General features: G+C 33.5%; 1 protein-coding gene across 1 annotated transcript in view; it reads left to right on the top strand.

Annotated features, from left to right (window-relative positions):
- LOC139840535 (uncharacterized) overlaps positions 1–16656 on the top strand; it is a 30247-nt gene extending 13591 nt beyond the window's left edge. The window contains exon 6 of the mRNA XM_071830796.1: positions 16624–16656. Within this exon, the coding sequence (XP_071686897.1) occupies positions 16624–16656 (33 nt within the window). The remainder of the gene's footprint in view (positions 1–16623) is intronic.
- The last annotated feature ends 6265 nt before the right edge of the window (positions 16657–22921 follow it).

Raw genomic sequence — 22921 nt, 5'->3', positions numbered from 1 at the left:
ACAATAGAAATTTTATTAAAAGATAAATTTAATAGTAATGATACTACTAATAATTTTACTAATATCGATAATCCTAATCATATTACTAACAATTTGTAAGATGATACTAATAATAATATTTATAGTGATAATTTGCATTATATATATATATATATATATATATATATATATATATATATATATATATATATATATATATATATATATATATATATATATATATATATATATATATATATATATAATGATAATAATAATAGTAATACTAACAATTATAACAATAATACTTAATACTAGCAAATAATAATAATAATTATAATTATAATGATAATAATAATAATAATAATAATAATAATAATAATAATAATAATAATAATAATAGAAATAATAGTAATAATAATAATAATAATAATAATAATAATAATAATAATAATAATAATAATAATAATAATAATAATAATAATAATAATAATAATAATAATAATAATAATAATAATGATCTTGTGAATTTCATTTGTTTGAATGCTACCGACAGTTCTTAAGGGATGTGTTCATTGCTAAACAGTTACGGATAAAAGTGTTCTTAAAAATCTCAAATTTTTAGATTAGTCATATTTAATTATTTCACTCATTACTTGATTGAAACCTAATCAAAAAGGTTCGATAATTATTTATTTTCCGTTCCAATTTATATGTACGGAGTACTAATATTTAAATTTAGAAATGTAAAAATATTTTTAACAAATCTAAAATCTTTATAATCAATTTACAGTCCAACTTTTATCTTAATCATTCATGAACGTGTATTATATCTATATTAAAATTAATGAAACGTCAACCGAGTGTCACTGACGTTTACTAATTAGGCTCGAAATCAATTATTTTTAATATATTCTCTTTCTATATATAAAGAGTTTTAAATAGCAAGTTTAACTACTAAATAAATATATTATATATCTTTAAACCATTGAATTTTAATATAATTTATATAATTACAAGTAATATTTATATACATATTTATATATATAAATATATATCTATATATTAATAATAATAGTTTTCATTACATCGCATATTATTTTTCATATCTATTTTCAACAATTAAATCATATATTATTTCAAATAATATTTTCAAATTAATGTATATGTATCTATTTATATATAGTTGTTCGTGAATCGTCGAGAATGGTCGAATGTCAATTGAATATACAAAACAGTTCAAAGTTTTTGAGACTCAACATTATAGATTTTGCTTATCGTGTCGGAATCATATAAGAATGAAGTTTAAAATTGGTCGGGAATTGCCGGGTCGTCACAGTACCTACCCGTTAAAGAAATTTCGTCCCGAAATTTGAGTGAGGTGGTCATGGCTAACCATAAAAATGTTTCCATGAAAAATATGAGTTGATAAATGGTGTTTTATCATTACTGACTAATATAGATAAAACGATTCGATTAGGTGAAGCGTACGAATGAAGCTATCACAAAAGATTGAGATAGAGATTTAACTTTTGACGTAGTCACGGTGGAAATTAGAAAATAAGGTGCGTCTTAGCTTTTGACCTTGTCTTGGTTGAATTCCGGAATTCAAGGGATTTAAAGTAAATCTTCGAAATCTAAAGATTTGATTCTTCGGGATTTATGGAAATTAAGATCTTTTTAATTAAATGCGATCATTTGTCTCGATTGCTCTGTCAGGTATTTCCATTATAAATGAACTTCTTCCGTTCCATTATTTTCACCATTCCAATACTTTCTTTCTTAGTTCGTACATCCAAAGGATTGTGAAAATGCTTAATCCAGTTCTAATCCTTGATATTTTTCCTAATTATCATTTTTGTCATCCTTCTTTTCAATCTTCCACCAGAAAAATCTATTTCCTTCTACTTATTATCTTGGGGTGCTAGTTGTAGCGACCCCGACAAATCGTCAAGTGACGGCGTCGGCTACGTGGGTCCCATTACCTGATTATAAGTCTTTAAGATAACGTTTGACCAAAATATGTCGCCTTCATTTTAAAATAAAGATTGTTTCAAAGTTTACAAGAATTGTTCAACCAAAAGTTAAGTTACAAGGTTATAAGTACAAATGAAATCTAGGCGACACGGTTTAAAGTAAAGTCAAAAGACGCTCCATGAAATGCATGTATACTCGACATCCAATGCAAGTATCAATTAATGAGCGGAAGCATGTATCAAGTAGCCAAGTATGAACCTGAGAAAACATGTAGAAAACTGTCAACGAAAAACGTTGGTGAGATCATAAATGTATTTGTAAAAGTATATTTTGAATCACAAGGCTTAGTATCAAGGCGCATACATCTCTAAAGATGTGTTTGTAAACCATAGGATTTAGTATAAAGTGAATTTCAAGCGTATACATCCCAAAAGATGTTATCTGTATCACGAGCACCCAATTACCAAAACTTAACTGAATCTTCCCTCTGAATTTTGAATATAGTGTTAGAACATACACTATGCACGTTGGAATTATATTTCATCCACTAACGGTAGCGAACCGTCTGAATGAGGGTTCGTTAAACCCGTATGGCCACACAACATAATTACTCGCTTACACTTACACCCTGCAAGTGGAACTAATGATAATTGGATTGAGGACTTTTGTTCTAACTCGTCTGTATCTTTGTATTCGTATTTGTGTTCAAAGTATAAAAGTATGAAAAGTATATATACATGTGAAATGTATATAAATATGTAATGTATATGTTTCTCAGCCCACGATTTAAAAGAATAAAAGTTATTGAAAAGGTGGGACTATGATCTCACCTTGAATGCACGAGTAGTAAAGTACTTCAACAAGTAAATGTGTGCAAGAACAATGCTAGTCTTGACCTAAACAAATAGGTTGTATCAATAACGGTAAACACGATAGGTCAAAGATGTTCAATTAGTCCTATGGCTCGATACGACTCGATTAATATAGCATGTGAAGCAAATTGTCAAGTTTCATGCAAGATACAAGTATAAAAGCATGTTAGGAAGATTGCATAATTAATTGGTTAAGTTTGACAAAAAAAGTCAAACTTGGTCGGGTCAAAGTCAACGAAAAAGTCAACATGTTCGGGTCGGGTCCCGGACTATTTTTCTCTGCTAATATTCATATATAAGTATATTAGAACAAGTTTCATGTGAATCGGAGGTCGGTAGCTAGTCAAACATTTCGCGTGTAAATGGACAAGGAGGTCAGAATCTGTTCAGCCTATTCTGCGCGCCGCGCGGGTAAGGGGCGCGCCGCGCCACCCCCTGTACAGGTCTGTTTCTGTTTTCCACAAATATGCACGAGCTAAAACTAATTCAAACACAACTCTTGACCCGTAAACACTTATAACGCCTATCATACATCGTTGGAAAGGTATTTTGACGAGGAATGCAACTAAACACATATCATCAATCAAACTTGCACTTATAACAACCAAAAACCGAAATTAAACATTCATAATCTAAGTTCAAGTTCCAAAAACGCATTTTATGATTCGGGCAACCAATTTACATGTATGTTATGCCGTTTCGAAGGTAATCAAACACACATTGCAACAAAACACTTAACAACAATATCTCATAGCATTTGACGCATCAAAAGTTCATGTAAAGCTTATCAAACCCTAATCCAAGTTCACAAAATCATTAATCATGTTCTTGGAGTTTCCTTAATCAACCTATACATCAAACCGAAGCTAATGATACTAGTAACACTTTTAAAACATGCACTTTAACAATCTAACAACATTTGATCATCCAAAATCAAGGATTTAGCAAGTAATTTTCATATTGAACTAGTTACACCAAAAACAACGAATCGAGCATACCATTTACATACACGACATCACAATGAGCCATAGACACTAATTAACAACTTTATAACTCAAAAATCTCAAGAACGCATAAAATTAGTGATTTTAGAAAGTTACCCAAAATGGATGAGGTTGGTATCAAATCGAAGAGGATGAAACGAGGATCAAGAATATGTAGTCGGATTTGTTGTGAGCTTCCTAAATCAAAATTAGATGATGAATTGCTTTTTGAAAGATTGAAAGAAAATGGAGAAGTATGAGAAAAAAATGGAAAAGAAAATAAAAGAAAGATGGGGAGGAGGTTGACTAGTCAAAGTGCTAGTCACCTCTTTGTCTTTTTGGCAAAACTAGTCCCTTTAGTTTGTAATCGGGTGCGAGAGTTAACCGAACGAATATTTTAAATTACACGGGAGTACGGGAGACGTTATAATCCGATAACGAGAATATTTAAAATGTTACTTAACAAGGATACGAATCTAGATACGAAGGGCATTATTTAAAAGAAAAAGACGGGCGTTAAAATAATTTAACGGAAAAATGCGGGATGTTACATTATCCACACCTCAAAAGAAATTTCGTCCCGAAATTTAGTTGGAAGTAGTAGTCGATATCTCTTATTCGAGACTTTACGTTGTCCATGCTATGAATAAGTGAAGGTACGTCCTTGAGTGTTCTCACGAATTTAGATAGTTAGGGTTTTACGTTGCATTAAGGTTTGGTTTTACGATCCCCGGTTTTAACCGGTTTTCCCATGAAGAGAAATTGGTCATCAATAGTTGGTGTATCAGGCAGGATTGCACGTCCCTGTTCCGCAGGACACGTTTCCAAGTTTGTTACACGAAATGTAGGGTAATCGGAAGCTTAATTGAGTCGAAAGTTCTAAGCGGTAGGAAGCGGTTCCAATACGCCCCAAGGTTTCAAAAGGTTTGATATTGCGGCTAGCCTTTCTCGATTTCCCCAAAATGGATTACACCTTTCCAAGGTGCGGTCTCTCAATATTACGCGGTTACACTCTGGAATTTATGAGGTTTTCATCTAAGTTTGGTATAACTCCTTTGACGACTACGGGCCGCCTCGAGCCCTTCCCGGACTTGAATGATCTCAATTGTTGTTTCTTGGATGAGTTAAGATTCGGTGTTTTGTTTGCCACATGCTTTGGTCCAACGAATAGGGGTATGACATTAGCGGTCATATAGGGTTTCGGAAAGTGCGTGTGAACACACGAGTGGTAACTACTGTTGTAAGAGGGATCTACTAAAAGCGACCATGCAAGTTTGAAACATGTCTTTTGAAGACGTAAATCGTTCGTTTGTTCGGTTCGTCTGTTTGTGGGTGGTACGCGGTACTCATGTCTAAGCAGGTTCCCAAGGTTTCTTGTAAAACTAGAAGTGAAACGAGTATTTCGATACAGGATAAATGACGAAGATACACCGTGTTGGAATAGAATCTCTTAAGATATGTTTGAACAAGTCAGTTAGGGGTCGAAAATGTTCGTTAGGACTATTCACCCTCGTGGCGAATACTAATGTAATATGAGGAGTTTATCTATCCATGGAGAAATGTTACCAGGAGTTTCCTTAAACGGAAATGCGAGCGATGAGGATGGGAGTGAAATGAGGACTTTGAATAGGGTGAGCTTACATCTCGAGGTTGCCATAACGTGCCTCTAGTTGTCAAAAGTTGAAGTCTGAAAGAGAAACGAGATAGTACACGTAGTTGTATAGTTCGGGGTTGCATAATAGTTGGCCGGTTATCAGAAACACAAGGGCGTTAAGTCAAAGAAGAGTGAAGTATCGTTGGATTGTGTGTTATCTTAAATTCCAGCAATATCAGATGGAAAATGGTGAAATATCAGGGGTATGTAGTGTGGTACGTGATGACGAGAAAATTGATCGGATCCACAATTTAGTATTCGACTTCTCCGTGCAAGATAACGAATTTAACTAGAAATGTTGGTGTGAAGAATCACGCTCAAGATTCGGGCACGTAGAGGTTTATAGTTTTTCCTTAGTGAGTTAACGAGTTTAAAAGTCGTGTAACACAAGAAAAGTCAGAAATGAATCTTCGGTGATAACAGGCGAGATCTAAGATTTTACGAATACCAGTCTGAGTGGGGAGAGTTTCCTGATTACATGTGGCTTGATTTCGAGATTGATTGTAATGCCTTGACCATTAACATTATGGTATAGAAAATTGGACTTCTTTCAACAGAAATTCTCACTTGGAGAATTTGGTATAGAGTTGCTCTTTTCTCAAAAGTTCGAGCGTAAGATGGTGATGTTGTTCGTTTTCCTTCTTTACTTGAATAAGTTAAGATGTCATCCATAAATACGATAACAGATTTGTCTAGATAAGTTGCATACGTGATTTAGGAGGTTCATGAATACGGACGGAGTCCTAAATAAATCAAACGGTACTAAGAGAGATTTACAACTAACGTTGCGAGTTCGGAAATGGCTTAGGAGACATTGTCTCACTTAACCCCCAATTGATGATAACCGGAACGGAGGTCGTTTTGGAATACACACGGGATTCATGCAAGAAATCATGAGGTCATGGATGCGAGGGAGAGGGTATCGGTTTCCAACCGAAAATTACTCAGTTCACAATAATCTATACAAGATGATGGGGAAACATTTTTTTTTTTTTTTTTTTTTTTTTTTTTTTTTTTTTTTTTTTTTTTTTTTAACGAATAGGTTTCGAGCTCCCTAGTTCTATAGGTGTCAAGTCAAAAGTCTTAACGTATATCCTCCAATAAAATTTATAGGCACACAATATTTTCCGTTGGTCACTTAAATTGCCTAAGTAGTGTCTAGGGAAAAAAAAATGGAATGTAAAGAGCACGAGTCAAAGACTTGGTTAATAAACATCTAGTGGTAATCGAATCGAATAAGTATGAAATATACGGTTTGTTGTGAAGAAACGTACCCGTGACTAGTCCATCGTCGTCTCGGGCATCCTAGGTGTCGATGTTGAAAGTTCAACGGCGTGCGTTGGGGTTGATTTTCTTATTTGGGCACGCACTCCTAAAATGTCCCGGTTGGCCACATTCAAAACAAACACCCGTCTTGGGTGCATTGGGCTCCTTTTGAGCGACGGGAGTGGTATTGCTACAATCGTGGGCTACATGGCCACTTCTTTGACACTTCAAGCAAAATGGTTTGCCACATTCGCCTAAATGATGTTTGTAGCACTCGTTACAATACGGTAGGTGTCCGGTATAACCCCTCTTGCCGTCGGAGGTGTAAGGCTTCTTAGCAAAGTTGTTGTTGCTTGATTGAGAGGGTTCCCACTTTCTTTTGTTGCCGCCCGATTTATCCTCGGCCTTAGGTGCCGGAACTACGATTTCGTCAACCGTTTCAATTAGTTGGCGAGCCATGTTCATAGCGGCTTGATGAGTAGTGGGTTTGGATGACATCACCCCTTGTTTGATGCTTTTTGGAAGACCGAGCATGTAGAGTTCAATCCTTTGAGATTCGGGGTTAACAAGATTAGGACACATCAAGGATAGTTCGGCGAAGCGTTGATTATAAGCTTTAAGATCGTTTCCGACCGCTTTCAAAGCTCTTAGTTCTCCCTCAAGCTTTCGGGTTTCTTCGCGCGGAAAATATTCAACAATCATCTTTTCCTTTAGATCGGCCCAAGAGAGGGCATGAGCTTCATCGGTACCCACCGATTGAACATAGGTGTTCCACCATGTTAGAGCAATTCCGGAGAAAGTGTGAGTGGAGTATTTGACCTTGTCTTGGTCCCGACAACCGCTTATGCTAAAGACGGCTTCCGTTTGCTCAAACCATCGGGTGAGCACGACCGGTCCCCCGGTTCCATCAAAAGTGTGAGGTTTGCACCCCATGAAAGCTTTATAGGAGCATCCCTCGTTTGAGTTTCCGGCTCCATTGTTGTTGTTGTTGTGGTTGTTATTATTATTGTTGTTGGATGAGTGACCGGCCATGGCCGCATCTACGGCGGTAGCTATCATCCGTTCGAGAGCTTGTTCGGGAGTTTCATTGCGGCGTACACGACGAGGAGCCATTGTTCCTTCAAGACACAAGAATATCGTTGGTTAGTATTTTCAACAATACTAACCGGAGTATGGATTAAGGATAGAGAGAAAATTTTCCTTGACTCGCCCTAAATTCTTTATGTCATAATGTCGGAACGTCCATGTGAATCACCGTAATATAATCCCGGAAATTATGTTACCCTGATTCTCATGTGCATTTAACATTACTTCATAAAGTCAAGGTGGCGCATCAACAAAATTTATCCACATAAGATCAAGATCGAATACGAGTTAGATATCATAGAAGAGTTCGAGTATAAATGCACAAATAGTCAAGTAATTCCTACTGCAGTCTATATGCCGGTTGTAGTCTAGATTCACCTATGTACCCTATGACTCGGGGTGGACACAAATGAACTCTAAATCCCTACAACCAAGGCTCTGATACCAACTGTAGCGACCCCGACAAATCGTCAAGTGACGGCGTCGGCTACGTGGGTCCCATTACCTGATTATAAGTCTTTAAGATAACGTTTGACCAAAATATGTCGCCTTCATTTCAAAATAAAGATTGTTTCAAAGTTTACAAGAATTGTTCAACCAAAAGTTAAGTTACAAGGTTATAAGTACAAATGAAATCTAGGCGACACGGTTTAAAGTAAAGTCAAAAGACGCTCCATGAAATGCATGTATACTCGACATCCAATGCAAGTATCAATTAATGAGCGGAAGCATGTATCAAGTAGCCAAGTATGAACCTGAGAAAACATGTAGAAAACTGTCAACGAAAAACGTTGGTGAGATCATAAATGTATTTGTAAAAGTATATTTTGAATCACAAGGCTTAGTATCAAGGCGCATACATCTCTAAAGATGTGTTTGTAAACCATAGGATTTAGTATAAAGTGAATTTCAAGCGTATACATCCCAAAAGATGTTATCTGTATCACGAGCACCCAATTACCAAAACTTAACTGAATCTTCCCTCTGAATTTTGAATATAGTGTTAGAACATACACTATGCACGTTGGAATTATATTTCATCCACTAACGGTAGCGAACCGTCTGAATGAGGGTTCGTTAAACCCGTATGGCCACACAACATAATTACTCGCTTACACTTACACCCTGCAAGTGGAACTAATGATAATTGGATTGAGGACTTTTGTTCTAACTCGTCTGTATCTTTGTATTCGTATTTGTGTTCAAAGTATAAAAGTATGAAAAGTATATATACATGTGAAATGTATATAAATATGTAATGTATATGTTTCTCAGCCCACGATTTAAAAGAATAAAAGTTATTGAAAAGGTGGGACTATGATCTCACCTTGAATGCACGAGTAGTAAAGTACTTCAACAAGTAAATGTGTGCAAGAACAATGCTAGTCTTGACCTAAACAAATAGGTTGTATCAATAACGGTAAACACGATAGGTCAAAGATGTTCAATTAGTCCTATGGCTCGATACGACTCGATTAATATAGCATGTGAAGCAAATTGTCAAGTTTCATGCAAGATACAAGTATAAAAGCATGTTAGGAAGATTGCATAATTAATTGGTTAAGTTTGACAAAAAAAGTCAAACTTGGTCGGGTCAAAGTCAACGAAAAAGTCAACATGTTCGGGTCGGGTCCCGGACTATTTTTCTCTGCTAATATTCATATATAAGTATATTAGAACAAGTTTCATGTGAATCGGAGGTCGGTAGCTAGTCAAACATTTCGCGTGTAAATGGACAAGGAGGTCAGAATCTGTTCAGCCTATTCTGCGCGCCGCGCGGGTAAGGGGCGCGCCGCGCCACCCCCTGTACAGGTCTGTTTCTGTTTTCCACAAATATGCACGAGCTAAAACTAATTCAAACACAACTCTTGACCCGTAAACACTTATAACGCCTATCATACATCGTTGGAAAGGTATTTTGACGAGGAATGCAACTAAACACATATCATCAATCAAACTTGCACTTATAACAACCAAAAACCGAAATTAAACATTCATAATCTAAGTTCAAGTTCCAAAAACGCATTTTATGATTCGGGCAACCAATTTACATGTATGTTATGCCGTTTCGAAGGTAATCAAACACACATTGCAACAAAACACTTAACAACAATATCTCATAGCATTTGACGCATCAAAAGTTCATGTAAAGCTTATCAAACCCTAATCCAAGTTCACAAAATCATTAATCATGTTCTTGGAGTTTCCTTAATCAACCTATACATCAAACCGAAGCTAATGATACTAGTAACACTTTTAAAACATGCACTTTAACAATCTAACAACATTTGATCATCCAAAATCAAGGATTTAGCAAGTAATTTTCATATTGAACTAGTTACACCAAAAACAACGAATCGAGCATACCATTTACATACACGACATCACAATGAGCCATAGACACTAATTAACAACTTTATAACTCAAAAATCTCAAGAACGCATAAAATTAGTGATTTTAGAAAGTTACCCAAAATGGATGAGGTTGGTATCAAATCGAAGAGGATGAAACGAGGATCAAGAATATGTAGTCGGATTTGTTGTGAGCTTCCTAAATCAAAATTAGATGATGAATTGCTTTTTGAAAGATTGAAAGAAAATGGAGAAGTATGAGAAAAAAATGGAAAAGAAAATAAAAGAAAGATGGGGAGGAGGTTGACTAGTCAAAGTGCTAGTCACCTCTTTGTCTTTTTGGCAAAACTAGTCCCTTTAGTTTGTAATCGGGTGCGAGAGTTAACCGAACGAATATTTTAAATTACACGGGAGTACGGGAGACGTTATAATCCGATAACGAGAATATTTAAAATGTTACTTAACAAGGATACGAATCTAGATACGAAGGGCATTATTTAAAAGAAAAAGACGGGCGTTAAAATAATTTAACGGAAAAATGCGGGATGTTACACTAGTGCTTTTAATCCTCCCGTGTCTTTATGTTGCTATAAACATTGATATACACGGTTTGTAATTTATGTATTGTTATCGGGCTTTATACCTTCCCTTATACCTCGAAGTCCTTGCTTCTGTTTTCTATAATCATTGTTATCCACAGTTAATGTTCCCTTCTATTTGCTGCGATTTATACTCCCATTTTCACTTCAAAGCTTCATTCTTTCGTTTCTTCTTCTTGCGATTAAACATCTCTTGTAATGGTCCAGAATTCGCAGGTATGAATTTCGAAATGGACATAGTTAACGTTCTAAGAAGGAAATTTGTAATGGCACGATCTTGATTTGTCAAATTACCAAATTTACTGAGGATAGAACTATCAAGAATATATTTTCTTGATATGTTCAGAAGTTAAGTAGAATGAAAGAGTTATGTAACATGGCACGTGATGACGTTATGATTCTGTGAATCATCACGTCCCATTAGAACTCAGCATGACTTATTGTAATATAATCACGTTGATCAAGTGTCATTATATTATACTAACTCATACATCAGTTCTCAACACTACTTCAAAAACATTCATATTTTAAGCTTGAAAGTTTACAGAATATAGAAACTAACAGTTTCTATATGATGTAACACTGATAGCACGAAGAGATAAATTATTTCAGATAAGAATAGTTATGAAAATATCTTCAGAAATATGGAGGATATTTATAATGAAAGATACGATAAATATGTTGAATATTTAAGATCAGAGGATGATGGAAACTATTGTCTGCAAGGGTTTAGAGTAAGGAGCAAGATATTCACTAAAGACTTTAGCAGACATTGAATTATTCGGATTCTTTGAAGTCAAACTTATTCTTTTTGATTTGTCCACGGCTTTCTTCATAGTTTCACATAATCTGCTTTTCGGTACTAAATTTTCTATTGAATGTTTCCAATATAATGATACACATGAAGCACGAAGAGGTATATAATTTCGAACGAGAATATTTATGAAAATATCCTCAGAAATATTGAAGATATTGATGATGATATTTTGGGATTTATGAGTTCGATGGTTGATGGAGAAAGATTTTCCGCAAGATTTTAACATGACTTCGGAGCAAGCTATTCTCTAAAGATTTCATCGAATCCAGATTTATCTGGGTTCTATGAATTTAGGGTATGTTACTCGTATTTCTCTTTGGTTTCCTTTATGGTTAGCTCAATCCGTTTTTCAGTTCCAACTTTTCTGAGCTTTTCCAACATACCATTCTTATTGTCAAGCTTTTGGCCATTAAGATCATCTATAGCTTTTGCTGCTCCGTCAGCATTTTCAAAGTTAACGGATTTGGATCATTGGTTATCAAATCGAGGTGTTTTCAAGAGAATTGTATTTTTAGATGATTAAACGCTGATGGTAATATGGTAGAATATAAAAGGTTTCCCGATAACAATAAAAGAGCACGCATATATATATATATATATATATATATATATATATATATATATATATATATATATATATATATATATATATATATATATATATATATATATATATCAAAGTTATAATAAGGTTGTTTCGAACGAAAAGTCGAAGTTGTCTTGCTGGAGCTGTGACAAAATTAGCTATTTTGAAGAAGGATTGTAAATTTATTTTTGGTAATAACGCCAAAGGAGATAGCACAGATACGTGTTAAATGTTTACTCAAGTTCCAAGTGTTTTCAGGTGCATAGCTATATGCATAAACTTTTCCTTCCGTGGAAGAAGTGCGGTTGATTCATCCTCTATCTATTGAGGTGCTTTCAAGAATTACGAAAGGTTTGAACGCAGATTTTAATCGTCAAGATACAAATGGGATTTTAGATGAAATCAAGTGACAAACTTGAGGAAATATTTAACTGTAGTAGATGTAATTTATTTACAATCTTTTAAGTCGAAATGTGTTGTATTTAATATTTCCTACTCTTTTAATACTTTTTAATTGTCCATGATAGTAGTCCAATAGTCCAATAGTTCAATAGTTCCACCAAAACTAGTATATTTTAAGGAAATAGTCATTTAGGAACAGTTATCTAGGATTTGATTAATATAGTTTTAAAGTTTTAAGTAGTTAATTACTTGGTTACTAATAAATTTTATTTTGTTCATTATTTTCTTCATTATGCCACTTGTCAAATCTTGACTTGGATTTTGATCGGTCAAAATCTGAATATGAAATTTAAATTGGATGAAAATAGTTATTCTTTGGTGAACGGATACGTATATGTGTGTATTTGAGCTGTGTTGTTAATGACTGCTGAATCTGAATTGAAGAATGTACAGTGTAACTTATTAATGTAAAATATAAATATTCCTCGGGTATTACCTACCCGTTAAAATATTTTCACCATTAACAGCTTGTACGAAAGAATTTTTAATCACAATCTTTATGAAAATATATATACATATATATTTTCTTCAGATGTAATTATGGATTTAACGAGTCAATATAATATTAGGCTCATTTGATTTTTGGTTTGAACTAGAATAAGTAATCCTTAAAACTATTAGGATCCACATATTCTTCACAGAATAATAATGAAGTTATGGATCAATACTTCATTGTTCATTGCTGTTGGTACTCCTTGGTATCCATGATGCATATGATGTTGATGTTTGTGGGATAGATTGTGAAATTGAGTCTTGGGATGCGGGTGTTGTTGTTGGTGGTACCGCTGATGCCGGTAATGTTGCTGAAGCTGGTACATTTTTACCATATTTTTCACGGCTACAACTCAGGTGCGAAGCTCGTTGACTTATTACTCCGGGATGATTGTTGGTCGGAACGAACGGATGAATAAGGTTTAGAATTTTTGATAGAATATAATCGTGGCGAGGTATTCGGGAAATGAGACTGAAAATGGAGTTTTGGTTAGGCTCGCCGGTAAATGCTTCAGGTTCTTCACCAAGGGGTGAATTCTTTTAGTGAAGAGAATCGCCTTCTTCTCATCTCCATTGATTAAGTAGGCTACGATTTTATCAGATGAATTGGGGATGAATGATTGGTTAATTCATTCTGGTGACACCGCTTTCGGAGCTTAGGTGAATATTCATGTCGGAATAGCTGTCGGAATAACTATCGAAATCTGAGGGACTCGAATTGGTTGAGGGATTCATCTCGTACGATCAGATGAAGGATTTTCGATAAGAAATAGATTATAGGATGTAGATTAGTACTCTGCAATACATAATTTATATATGCATATATAATACTAAAATCCCATAAATTACGGAGGAATCTACGGAAACTGTCAGGCAAAGGTAACAATAACAGATACACTACGATATAGATTAGCAGATACGCTAAGATATGAATTTTGTCTATACATGATAAGGCTAAAAATGAACATATATTTCATAGCATTATCCCCCAAGAAAGACAAGATTTTAGTTGCAATTGTTCCATTTTCAAGTAATATTCGTTTATTTTAAATAAGTGCGAAGACAAAAGGCGAAAACGACGAATTGAAGACACAAAGGTCCAAAAAGCTCAAAAGTACAAGATACAATCAAAAAGGTTCAAATTATTGATGAAGAACGTCTAAAAATGACAAGAGTACAAGTTACAAAACGCAAAGCACACGATATAAAATTGTACGAAAGGACGTTCGAAAATCCGGAACCGGGACATGAGTCAACTCTCAACGCTCGACGCAACGGTGTAAAAATTACGAGTCAACTATGCACAAGAATAAAATATAATATTTAAATAATTCATAATAAGAATAATATTAAATAATAAAAAGTTGTTAATTGAGCATAGTTCAGGGGTCGTAAATGAAAATTTCAATTCTAATTTCGCCTATAAAAGGCTATGTATTACGTTCAATTAAGAACACACATTTTTCTATCCTAAATCTATCTTTCTATTTCTATATCTTTCCCCTTAATATCAAATATCAATATCTATATTCTATATCTCTATCATAATGTTAACTTAATAAGATATAACAATAATCTTAATTTTAATTTTAAATTATGATAATAATAAGATTTATGATAGAGATCGTTTGAGTGTGTAAGTCGAAATTCTGTCCGTGTAACGCTACGCTATTTTTAATCATTGTAAGTTATGTTCAACCTTTTTACATTAATGTCTCGTAGCTAAGTTATTATTATGCTTATTTAAAACGAAGTAATCATGATGTTGGGCTAATTACTAAAATTGGGTAATTGGGCTTTGTACCATAATTGGGGTTTGGACAAAAGAACGACGCTTGTGGAAATTAGACTATGAGCTATTAATGGACTTTATATTTGTTTAACTAAATGATAGTTTGTTAATGTTAATATAAAGATTTACAATTGGGCGTCCCTATAAATTACCATATACACTCAATCGGACACGATGGGCGGGGTATTTATATGTACGAATAATCGTTCATTTAACCGGACACGGGAATGGATTAATAGCCACTAGAATAATTAAAACAGGGGTGAAATTATGTACAAGGACACTTGGTATAATTGATAACAAAATATTAAAACCTTGGGTTACACTCAGTCGACATCCTGGTGTAATTATTAAACAAAATATTAAAATCTTGTTACAGTTTAAGTCCCCAATTAGTTGGAATATTTAACTTCGGGTATAAGGATAATTTGACGAGGACACTCGCACTTTATATTTATGACTGATGGACTGTTATGGACAAAAACCAGACGGACATATTAAATAATCCAGGACAAAGGACAATTAACCCATGGGCATAAAACTAAAATCAACACGTCAAACATCATGATTACGGAAGTTTAAATAAGCATAATTCTTTTATTTCATATTTAATTTCTTTTATTTTATATTTAATTGCACTTCTAATTATCGCATTTTTATTGTTATTTTATTTAATTGCACTTTTAATTATCGTACTCTTTAATTATCGCAAGTTTATTTTATCGCACTTTTATTATTCGCAATTTCATTATCGTTATTTACTTTACGCTTTAATTTAAGTCTTGTATTTATTTTTTTAATATTTTACATTTGGTTTTAACTGCGACTAAAGTTTTAAAATCGACAAACCGGTCATTAAACGGTAAAAACCCCCCTTTTATATAATAATAATACTACTACTTTATAGATATATATTTTTCTATTTTTCTATTTTGTGTGCGTTAAACTTCTCGAGCTTTCCCTGTGGAACGAACCGGACTTACTAAAAACTATACTATAATACGATTAGGTACACTGCCTATAAGTGTTGTAGCAAGGTTTAAGTATATCCACTCGATAAATAAATAAATAACTTGTGTAAAATTGTATCATATTTAATAATATTTCGTACTAAAAATAATACTATTTTGTATACACCCCCTACAACATCAAGTATTTTTGGCGCCGCTGCCGGGGACACGCCGAAGCGAAACGCCACATAAAAGTTTTTTTTATTAAGTTTTATTTAGTTCTTGTAAAATATATATATTTAAAAAAAAAAATGCGCACATGGACACTTGCATGAAGCAATAATTCTTCTATTATGGGCCCATGAAATTGTAGGTAAACGAATTAGTCAAATTTGTGGTTAAAACCAAAGACACATCAATTATTGAAAAAGAACTAATTTGTGGTACTGAAAAAGAACTAAAACGAATATAGCCTAGTTGCTTGTCAATAAAAAAAAAATTAAAAGATAAAAAAAAAAATCTCGTTTTTTTTAAAAAAAAAAAAAAAAATTTGAAATTTTTGGGCAAAATTTGGAGAATTTTGGACAAAATTTGAAGGTTTTGGGGCAAAATAAAAAAAAAAATCCACCGGGGACGCTGAAAAACGCTATATTTTTGTAAACTATGTTTGTTTAAAAGTAATTTTTATTTTTAAAATATTCCCACACTTAAATTTTTTTTTTTTTTTTTTTTTTTTTTTTTTTTAACGTTTTTATAGATATTGGCACAAGTCAAATTTGGAAATAAATAGTCAAAGTCACTATCCTAGCAAAGAAAATTAAGTAAAGGTTGATATGTTCCTTGTTACTTTGAAAACGCGTTGGCTAATATATATTTTTTAAACGTTTAATATATTCCCATGATTACCAATTGATAACCCCACAAAGAAAATTAGTGTGATATTAGCTGGCGTATTCTTCTTTTGTTTTCACATGTTGGGGCCGACAAGCACAAGAAAATCACAAATTTATAGCCACATATTTATTTCTTTTTGAAAATATAATCACTGTTTCTTTCACTTCACCAAAAGTAGCGTCTCAATTAAGTTTCAATTTCAAATTAAATTTATAGCTTAATGTTTTTGTTGAGTTCTTAATATAATATTATCTATTTAAAGTATGTTTGTCCATAATAAATTCCCTACTAATTCTAGTTATATTGTTACTACAGTTTCAAGGAGAACTAATAAATAAGCATTTTTTTTGTTGATATTATACAAGTTAAATAAGGTTCGTATTTAGACATCAAACGAGAAATTGATGAAAAGATTAATTCATAATCTTGTTTATATCAAATTAAATAAAAAATGTAATCCACCCCTGTAAGTGCTTATTCCTTAGACTAAAATTTAGGTGCCTTAAAATTTTGCGACGCCATTTTTCGTACTACTTTCTTATTTTTATTTTTCGACGCCTTTTACCTATGTATCAATTACAATTCCAATTAGTGATCTCCATTTGTAGTTTTAATTTTAAGATAGTAATAGTTATAAGGTTGGATTAATCGCGTGTGTTTAAGTCTTACAAACCACTCTTCGCCTTTTTCATTTTTCGACACTTTTCGACGCGCAATCTATTTCTTCCTTATTTCTCGTCATTCTAGTTAATAGGACTTAGAAATTTTATCTACTTCTTATCTAATATTTCTTAAACGGAAAGAAAAATTATCTAAGTGGTTAAGTTAATAGACGTTGACATTTTTCTGGTTCGTAGTAATAGTTAGATTTGTACGTGGAACGGGTTGTTGGAGCCAAACAGTCCTCAATTATATTGAGACCAAACGAATCCTGCCCCTCTGCTGCATCTTTTGGCTATTCGAAACGTGGGCAAAAATCAGAAAAGTCTATTAATTGGATAGCTTATATAAGTTTTTCTTATTATTTTTATAACTAATAGGATATTCTGTGAATGCACCGAGCAAGACGTTCACCGCCGGTCATACGTTCACCACCTGTAACTCGATCAAGACATTTAGCAAATATCGCCGCCGTTGATTTTTCTTTAGAATCGTCATCTAGTCGACCAAGTACTCAAACTCAAATTTCCGATAATCCAGTTTTTGAAACCAACATCACAATTGAGAATCCGGAGAATACTCAGGGACAATTTCGAGACCCTGATCCACTAATCATTCCTCCGGTACCACCAATCATTCAAACAGAGATTGTTGAGGAAGAAACCATTAAATCAGAAACCTCTAGTGATTCAGATACAACACTTTCAATCATGGAAAATCTAGAACCTCTAAGTATGGAAGACCGAATGAGAGCTAAACGTACTGGCCAAGGTCATGCAATTACTCAACCAAACGTTAATGCGCCAGATTATGAAATCAAAGGACAAATTCTACACATGGTGACTAATCAATGCCAATTTAGTGGTGCGCCGAAGGAAGATCCTAATGAACATCTACGTACCTTTAATAGGATCTGCACACTATTTAAAATCCGAGAAGTGGAGGATGAACAGATATATCTCATGTTATTTCCCTGGACTTTAAAGGGAGAAGCCAAAGATTGGTTGGAATCGTTACCTGAAGGGGCGATTGATACATGGGACGTTTTAGTTGAAAAATTTCTTAAACAATTCTTTCCGGCATCCAAAGCCGTAAGACTTCAAGGAGAAATTGTTACGTTCACACAAAAGCCAAATGAAACTCTATATGAGGCGTGGACAAGATTTGGAAAGTTGTTAAGAGGATGTCCGCAACATGGTTTAGATACTTATCAAATAGTGCAAATATTCTACCAAGGTTGTGACATCACTACAAGGAAGGACATCGACATAGCAGCCGGTGGTTCCATAATGAAGAAAATTGCAACTGAAGCTTACAAAATTATTGATAACACTGCTTCCCACTCACATGAGTGGCATCAAGAAAAAGATATCGTTAGATCATCTAAAGCAGCTAGAGCCGATTCTAGTCATGACTTAGATTCCATTTCCGCAAAGATAGATGCTTTCGAGAGACGAATGGAAAAGATGACTAAAGATATTCACGCTATACGAATTAGTTGTGAGCAGTGTGGAGGACCACATTTGACAAAAGATTGTCTCAGTATTGAACAAACAATGGAACAAAGAGAGAATGTTTCATACATGAACCAAAGGCCTGGAAATAATTATCAGAATAATTATCAACCGCCAAGACCAAACTACAATCAAAACCAGAATTAAAACCGAAATGTTCCATACAACAACCAACAAGGTCCTAGCAATCAACAAGTATCCAATAATACTTACACCCAGCAAAGACCTAATTTTCAAAACAAACCACCACAACAAACCGATGATAAAAAGCCGAATTTAGAAGATATGATGACGAAGCTAGTTGAAACTCAAACGCAGTTTTTCACATCTCAGAAACAAACTAATGAACAAAATGCTCAAGCATTTAGAAATCAACAAGCTTCTATTCAAAATCTGGAACAAGAAGTAAGTAACCTAGCAAGGTTAATAGGTGAAAGAAAACCGGGAAGTCTACCTAGTGATACAAATGCCAACCCCCGGAATGAAACAGCTAAAGCCATTACCACAAGAAATGGTACAACACTTAAACCACCGGAAATACCTGTAACTTCTGATGAAGCTATTCCTACTCCACAAGAACCACAACCTGATCAAGATAAGGAAAAAGAACCGGTAGTTGAAAAGGTTAATGAAGATAACACAGTTAAGGATAAACCTTATGTTAAACCATATCAACCACCACTTCCTTATCCGAGTAAAATGAAGAAAGAGAAACTTGAAGCCGAGCAATCCAAATTCTTGGATATGTTTAAACAGATAAATGTAAATCTTCCTTTCATTGATGTGATTTCAGGAATGCCTAGATATGCTAAATTCTTGAAAGATCTAATTTCAAATAGAAAGAAAATGGAAGAACTCTCAGCTGTTACTATGAATGCTAATTGTTCAGCAGTGCTGTTGAATAAGATACTAGAAAAACTATCTGATCCAGGAAGTTTCACAATTCCATATTTTCTGGGTAGTCTTAGTTCAATAGAAGCATTGGCAGACTTAGGTGCTAGTATAAATCTAATGCCGTATTCACTATACGCTAAACTAGACCTTGGAGAATTGAAACCAACCAGAATAAGCATACAACTAGCCGATAGATCAATAAAATATCCTAGAGGGATAATGGAGAACATGCTAGTTAAAGTTGGTGAAATGTCCCGTTCTTATTGATTAAAAACGTTCCATATTAATTGATTTCGTTGCGAGGTTTTGACCTCTATATGAGACGTTTTTCAAAGACTGCATTCATTTTAAAACAAACCATAACCTTTATTTCATCAATAAAGGTTTAAAAATCTTTACGTAGATTATCAAATAATGATATTCTAAAATATCCTGTTTACACATGACCATTACATAATGGTTTACAATACAAATATGTTACAACAAAATAAGTTTCTTGAATGCAGTTTTTACACAATATCATACAAGCATGGACTCCAAATCTCGTCCTTATTTAAGTATGCGACAGCGGAAGCTCTTAATAATTACCTGAGAATAAACATGCTTAAAACGTCAACAAAAATGTTGGTGAGTTATAGGTTTAACCTATATATATCAAATCATAATAATAGACCACAAGATTTCATATTTCAATACACATCCCATACATAGAGATAAAAATCATTCATATGGTGAACACCTGGTAACCGACATTAACAAGATGCATATATATAAGAATATCCCCATCATTCCGGGACACCCTTCGGATATGATATAAATTTCGAAGTACTAAAGCATCCGGTACTTTGGATGGGGTTTGTTAGGCCCAATAGATCTATCTTTAGGATTCGCGTCAATTAGGGTGTCTGTTCCCTAATTCTTAGATTACCAGACTTAATAAAAAGGGGCATATTCGATTTCGATAATTCAACCATAGAATGTAGTTTCACGTACTTGTGTCTATTTTGTAAATCATTTATAAAACCTGCATGTATTCTCATCCCAAAAATATTAGATTTTAAAAGTGGGACTATAACTCACTTTCACAGATTTTTACTTCGTCGGGAAGTAAGACTTGGCCACTGGTTGATTCACGAACCTATAACAATATATACAGATATATCAAAGTATGTTCAAAATATATTTACAACACTTTTAATATATTTTGATGTTTTAAGTTTATTAAGTCAGCTGTCCTCGTTAGTAACCTACAACTAGTTGTCCACAGTTAGATGTACAGAAATAAATCGATAAATATTATCTTGAATCAATCCACGACCCAGTGTATACGTATCTCAGTATTGATCACAACTCAAACTATATATATTTTGGAATCAACCTCAACCCTGTATAGCTAACTCCAACATTCACATATAGAGTGTCTATGGTTGTTCCGAAATATATATAGATGTGTCGACATGATAGGTCGAAAGATTGTATACGTGTCTATGGTATCTCAAGATTACATAATATACAATATAAGTTGATTAAGTTATGGTTGGAATAGATTTGTTACCAATTTTCACGTAGCTAAAATGAGAAAAATTATCCAATCTTGTTTTACCCATAACTTCTTCATTTTAAGTCCGTTTTGAGTGAATCAAATTGCTATGGTTTCATATTGAACTCTATTTTATGAATCTAAACAGAAAAAGTATAGGTTTATAGTCGGAAAAATAAGTTACAAGTCGTTTTTGTAAAGGTAGTCATTTCAGTCGAAAGAACGACGTCTAGATGACCATTTTAGAAAACATACTTCCACTTTGAGTTTAACCATAATTTTTGGATATAGTTTCATGTTCATAATAAAACTCATTTTCTCAGAATAAAAACTTTTAAATCAAAGTTTATCATAGTTTTTAATTAACTAACCCAAAACAGCCCGCGGTGTTACTACGACGGCGTAAATCCGGTTTTACGGTATTTTTCGTGTTTCCAGGTTTTAAATCATTAAGTTAGCATATCATATAGATATAGAACATGTGTTTAGTTGATTTTAAAAGTCAAGTTAGAAGGATTAACTTTTGTTTGCGAACAAGTTTAGAATTAACTAAACTATGTTCTAGTGATTACAAGTTTAAACCTTCAAATAAGATAGCTTTATATGTATGAATCGAATGATGTTATGAACATCATTACTACCTTAAGTTCCTTGGATAAACCTACTGGAAGAGAGAAAAATGGATCTAGCTTCAATGGATCCTTGGATGGCTCGAAGTTCTTGAAGCAGAATCATGACACGGAAACAAGTTCAAGTAAGATCATCACTTGAAATAAGATTGTTATAGTTATAGAAATTGAACCAAAGTTTGAATATGATTATTACCTTGTATTAGAATGATAACCTACTGTAAGAAACAAAGATTTCTTGAGGTTGGATGATCACCTTACAAGATTGGAAGTGAGCTAGCAAACTTGAAAGTATTCTTGATTTTATGAAACTAGAACTTTTGGAATTTATGAAGAACACTTAGAACTTGAAGATAGAACTTGAGAGAGATCAATTAGATGAAGAAAATTGAAGAATGAAAGTGTTTGTAGGTGTTTTTGGTCGTTGGTGTATGGATTAGATATAAAGGATATGTAATTTTGTTTTCATGTAAATAAGTCATGAATGATTACTCATATTTTTGTAATTTTATGAGATATTTCATGCTAGTTGCCAAATGATGGTTCCCACATGTGTTAGGTGACTCACATGGGCTGCTAAGAGCTGATCATTGGAGTGTATATACCAATAGTACATACATCTAAAAGCTGTGTATTGTACGAGTACGAATACGGGTGCATACGAGTAGAATTGTTGATGAAACTGAACGAGGATGTAATTGTAAGCATTTTTGTTAAGTAGAAGTATTTTGATAAGTGTATTGAAGTCTTTCAAAATTGTATAAATACATATTAAAACACTACATGTATATACATTTTAACTGAGTCGTTAAGTCATCGTTAATCGTTACATGTAAGTGTTGTTTTGAAACCTTTAGGTTAACGATCTTGTTAAATGTTGTTAACCCAATGTTTATAATATCAAATGAGATTTTAAATTATTAT

The sequence above is a fragment of the Rutidosis leptorrhynchoides genome, chromosome 4 (assembly GCF_046630445.1).
Source record: "Rutidosis leptorrhynchoides isolate AG116_Rl617_1_P2 chromosome 4, CSIRO_AGI_Rlap_v1, whole genome shotgun sequence".
Lineage (NCBI taxonomy): Eukaryota > Viridiplantae > Streptophyta > Magnoliopsida > Asterales > Asteraceae > Rutidosis > Rutidosis leptorrhynchoides.
This window is presented reverse-complemented; position numbering and strand designations above follow the sequence as displayed.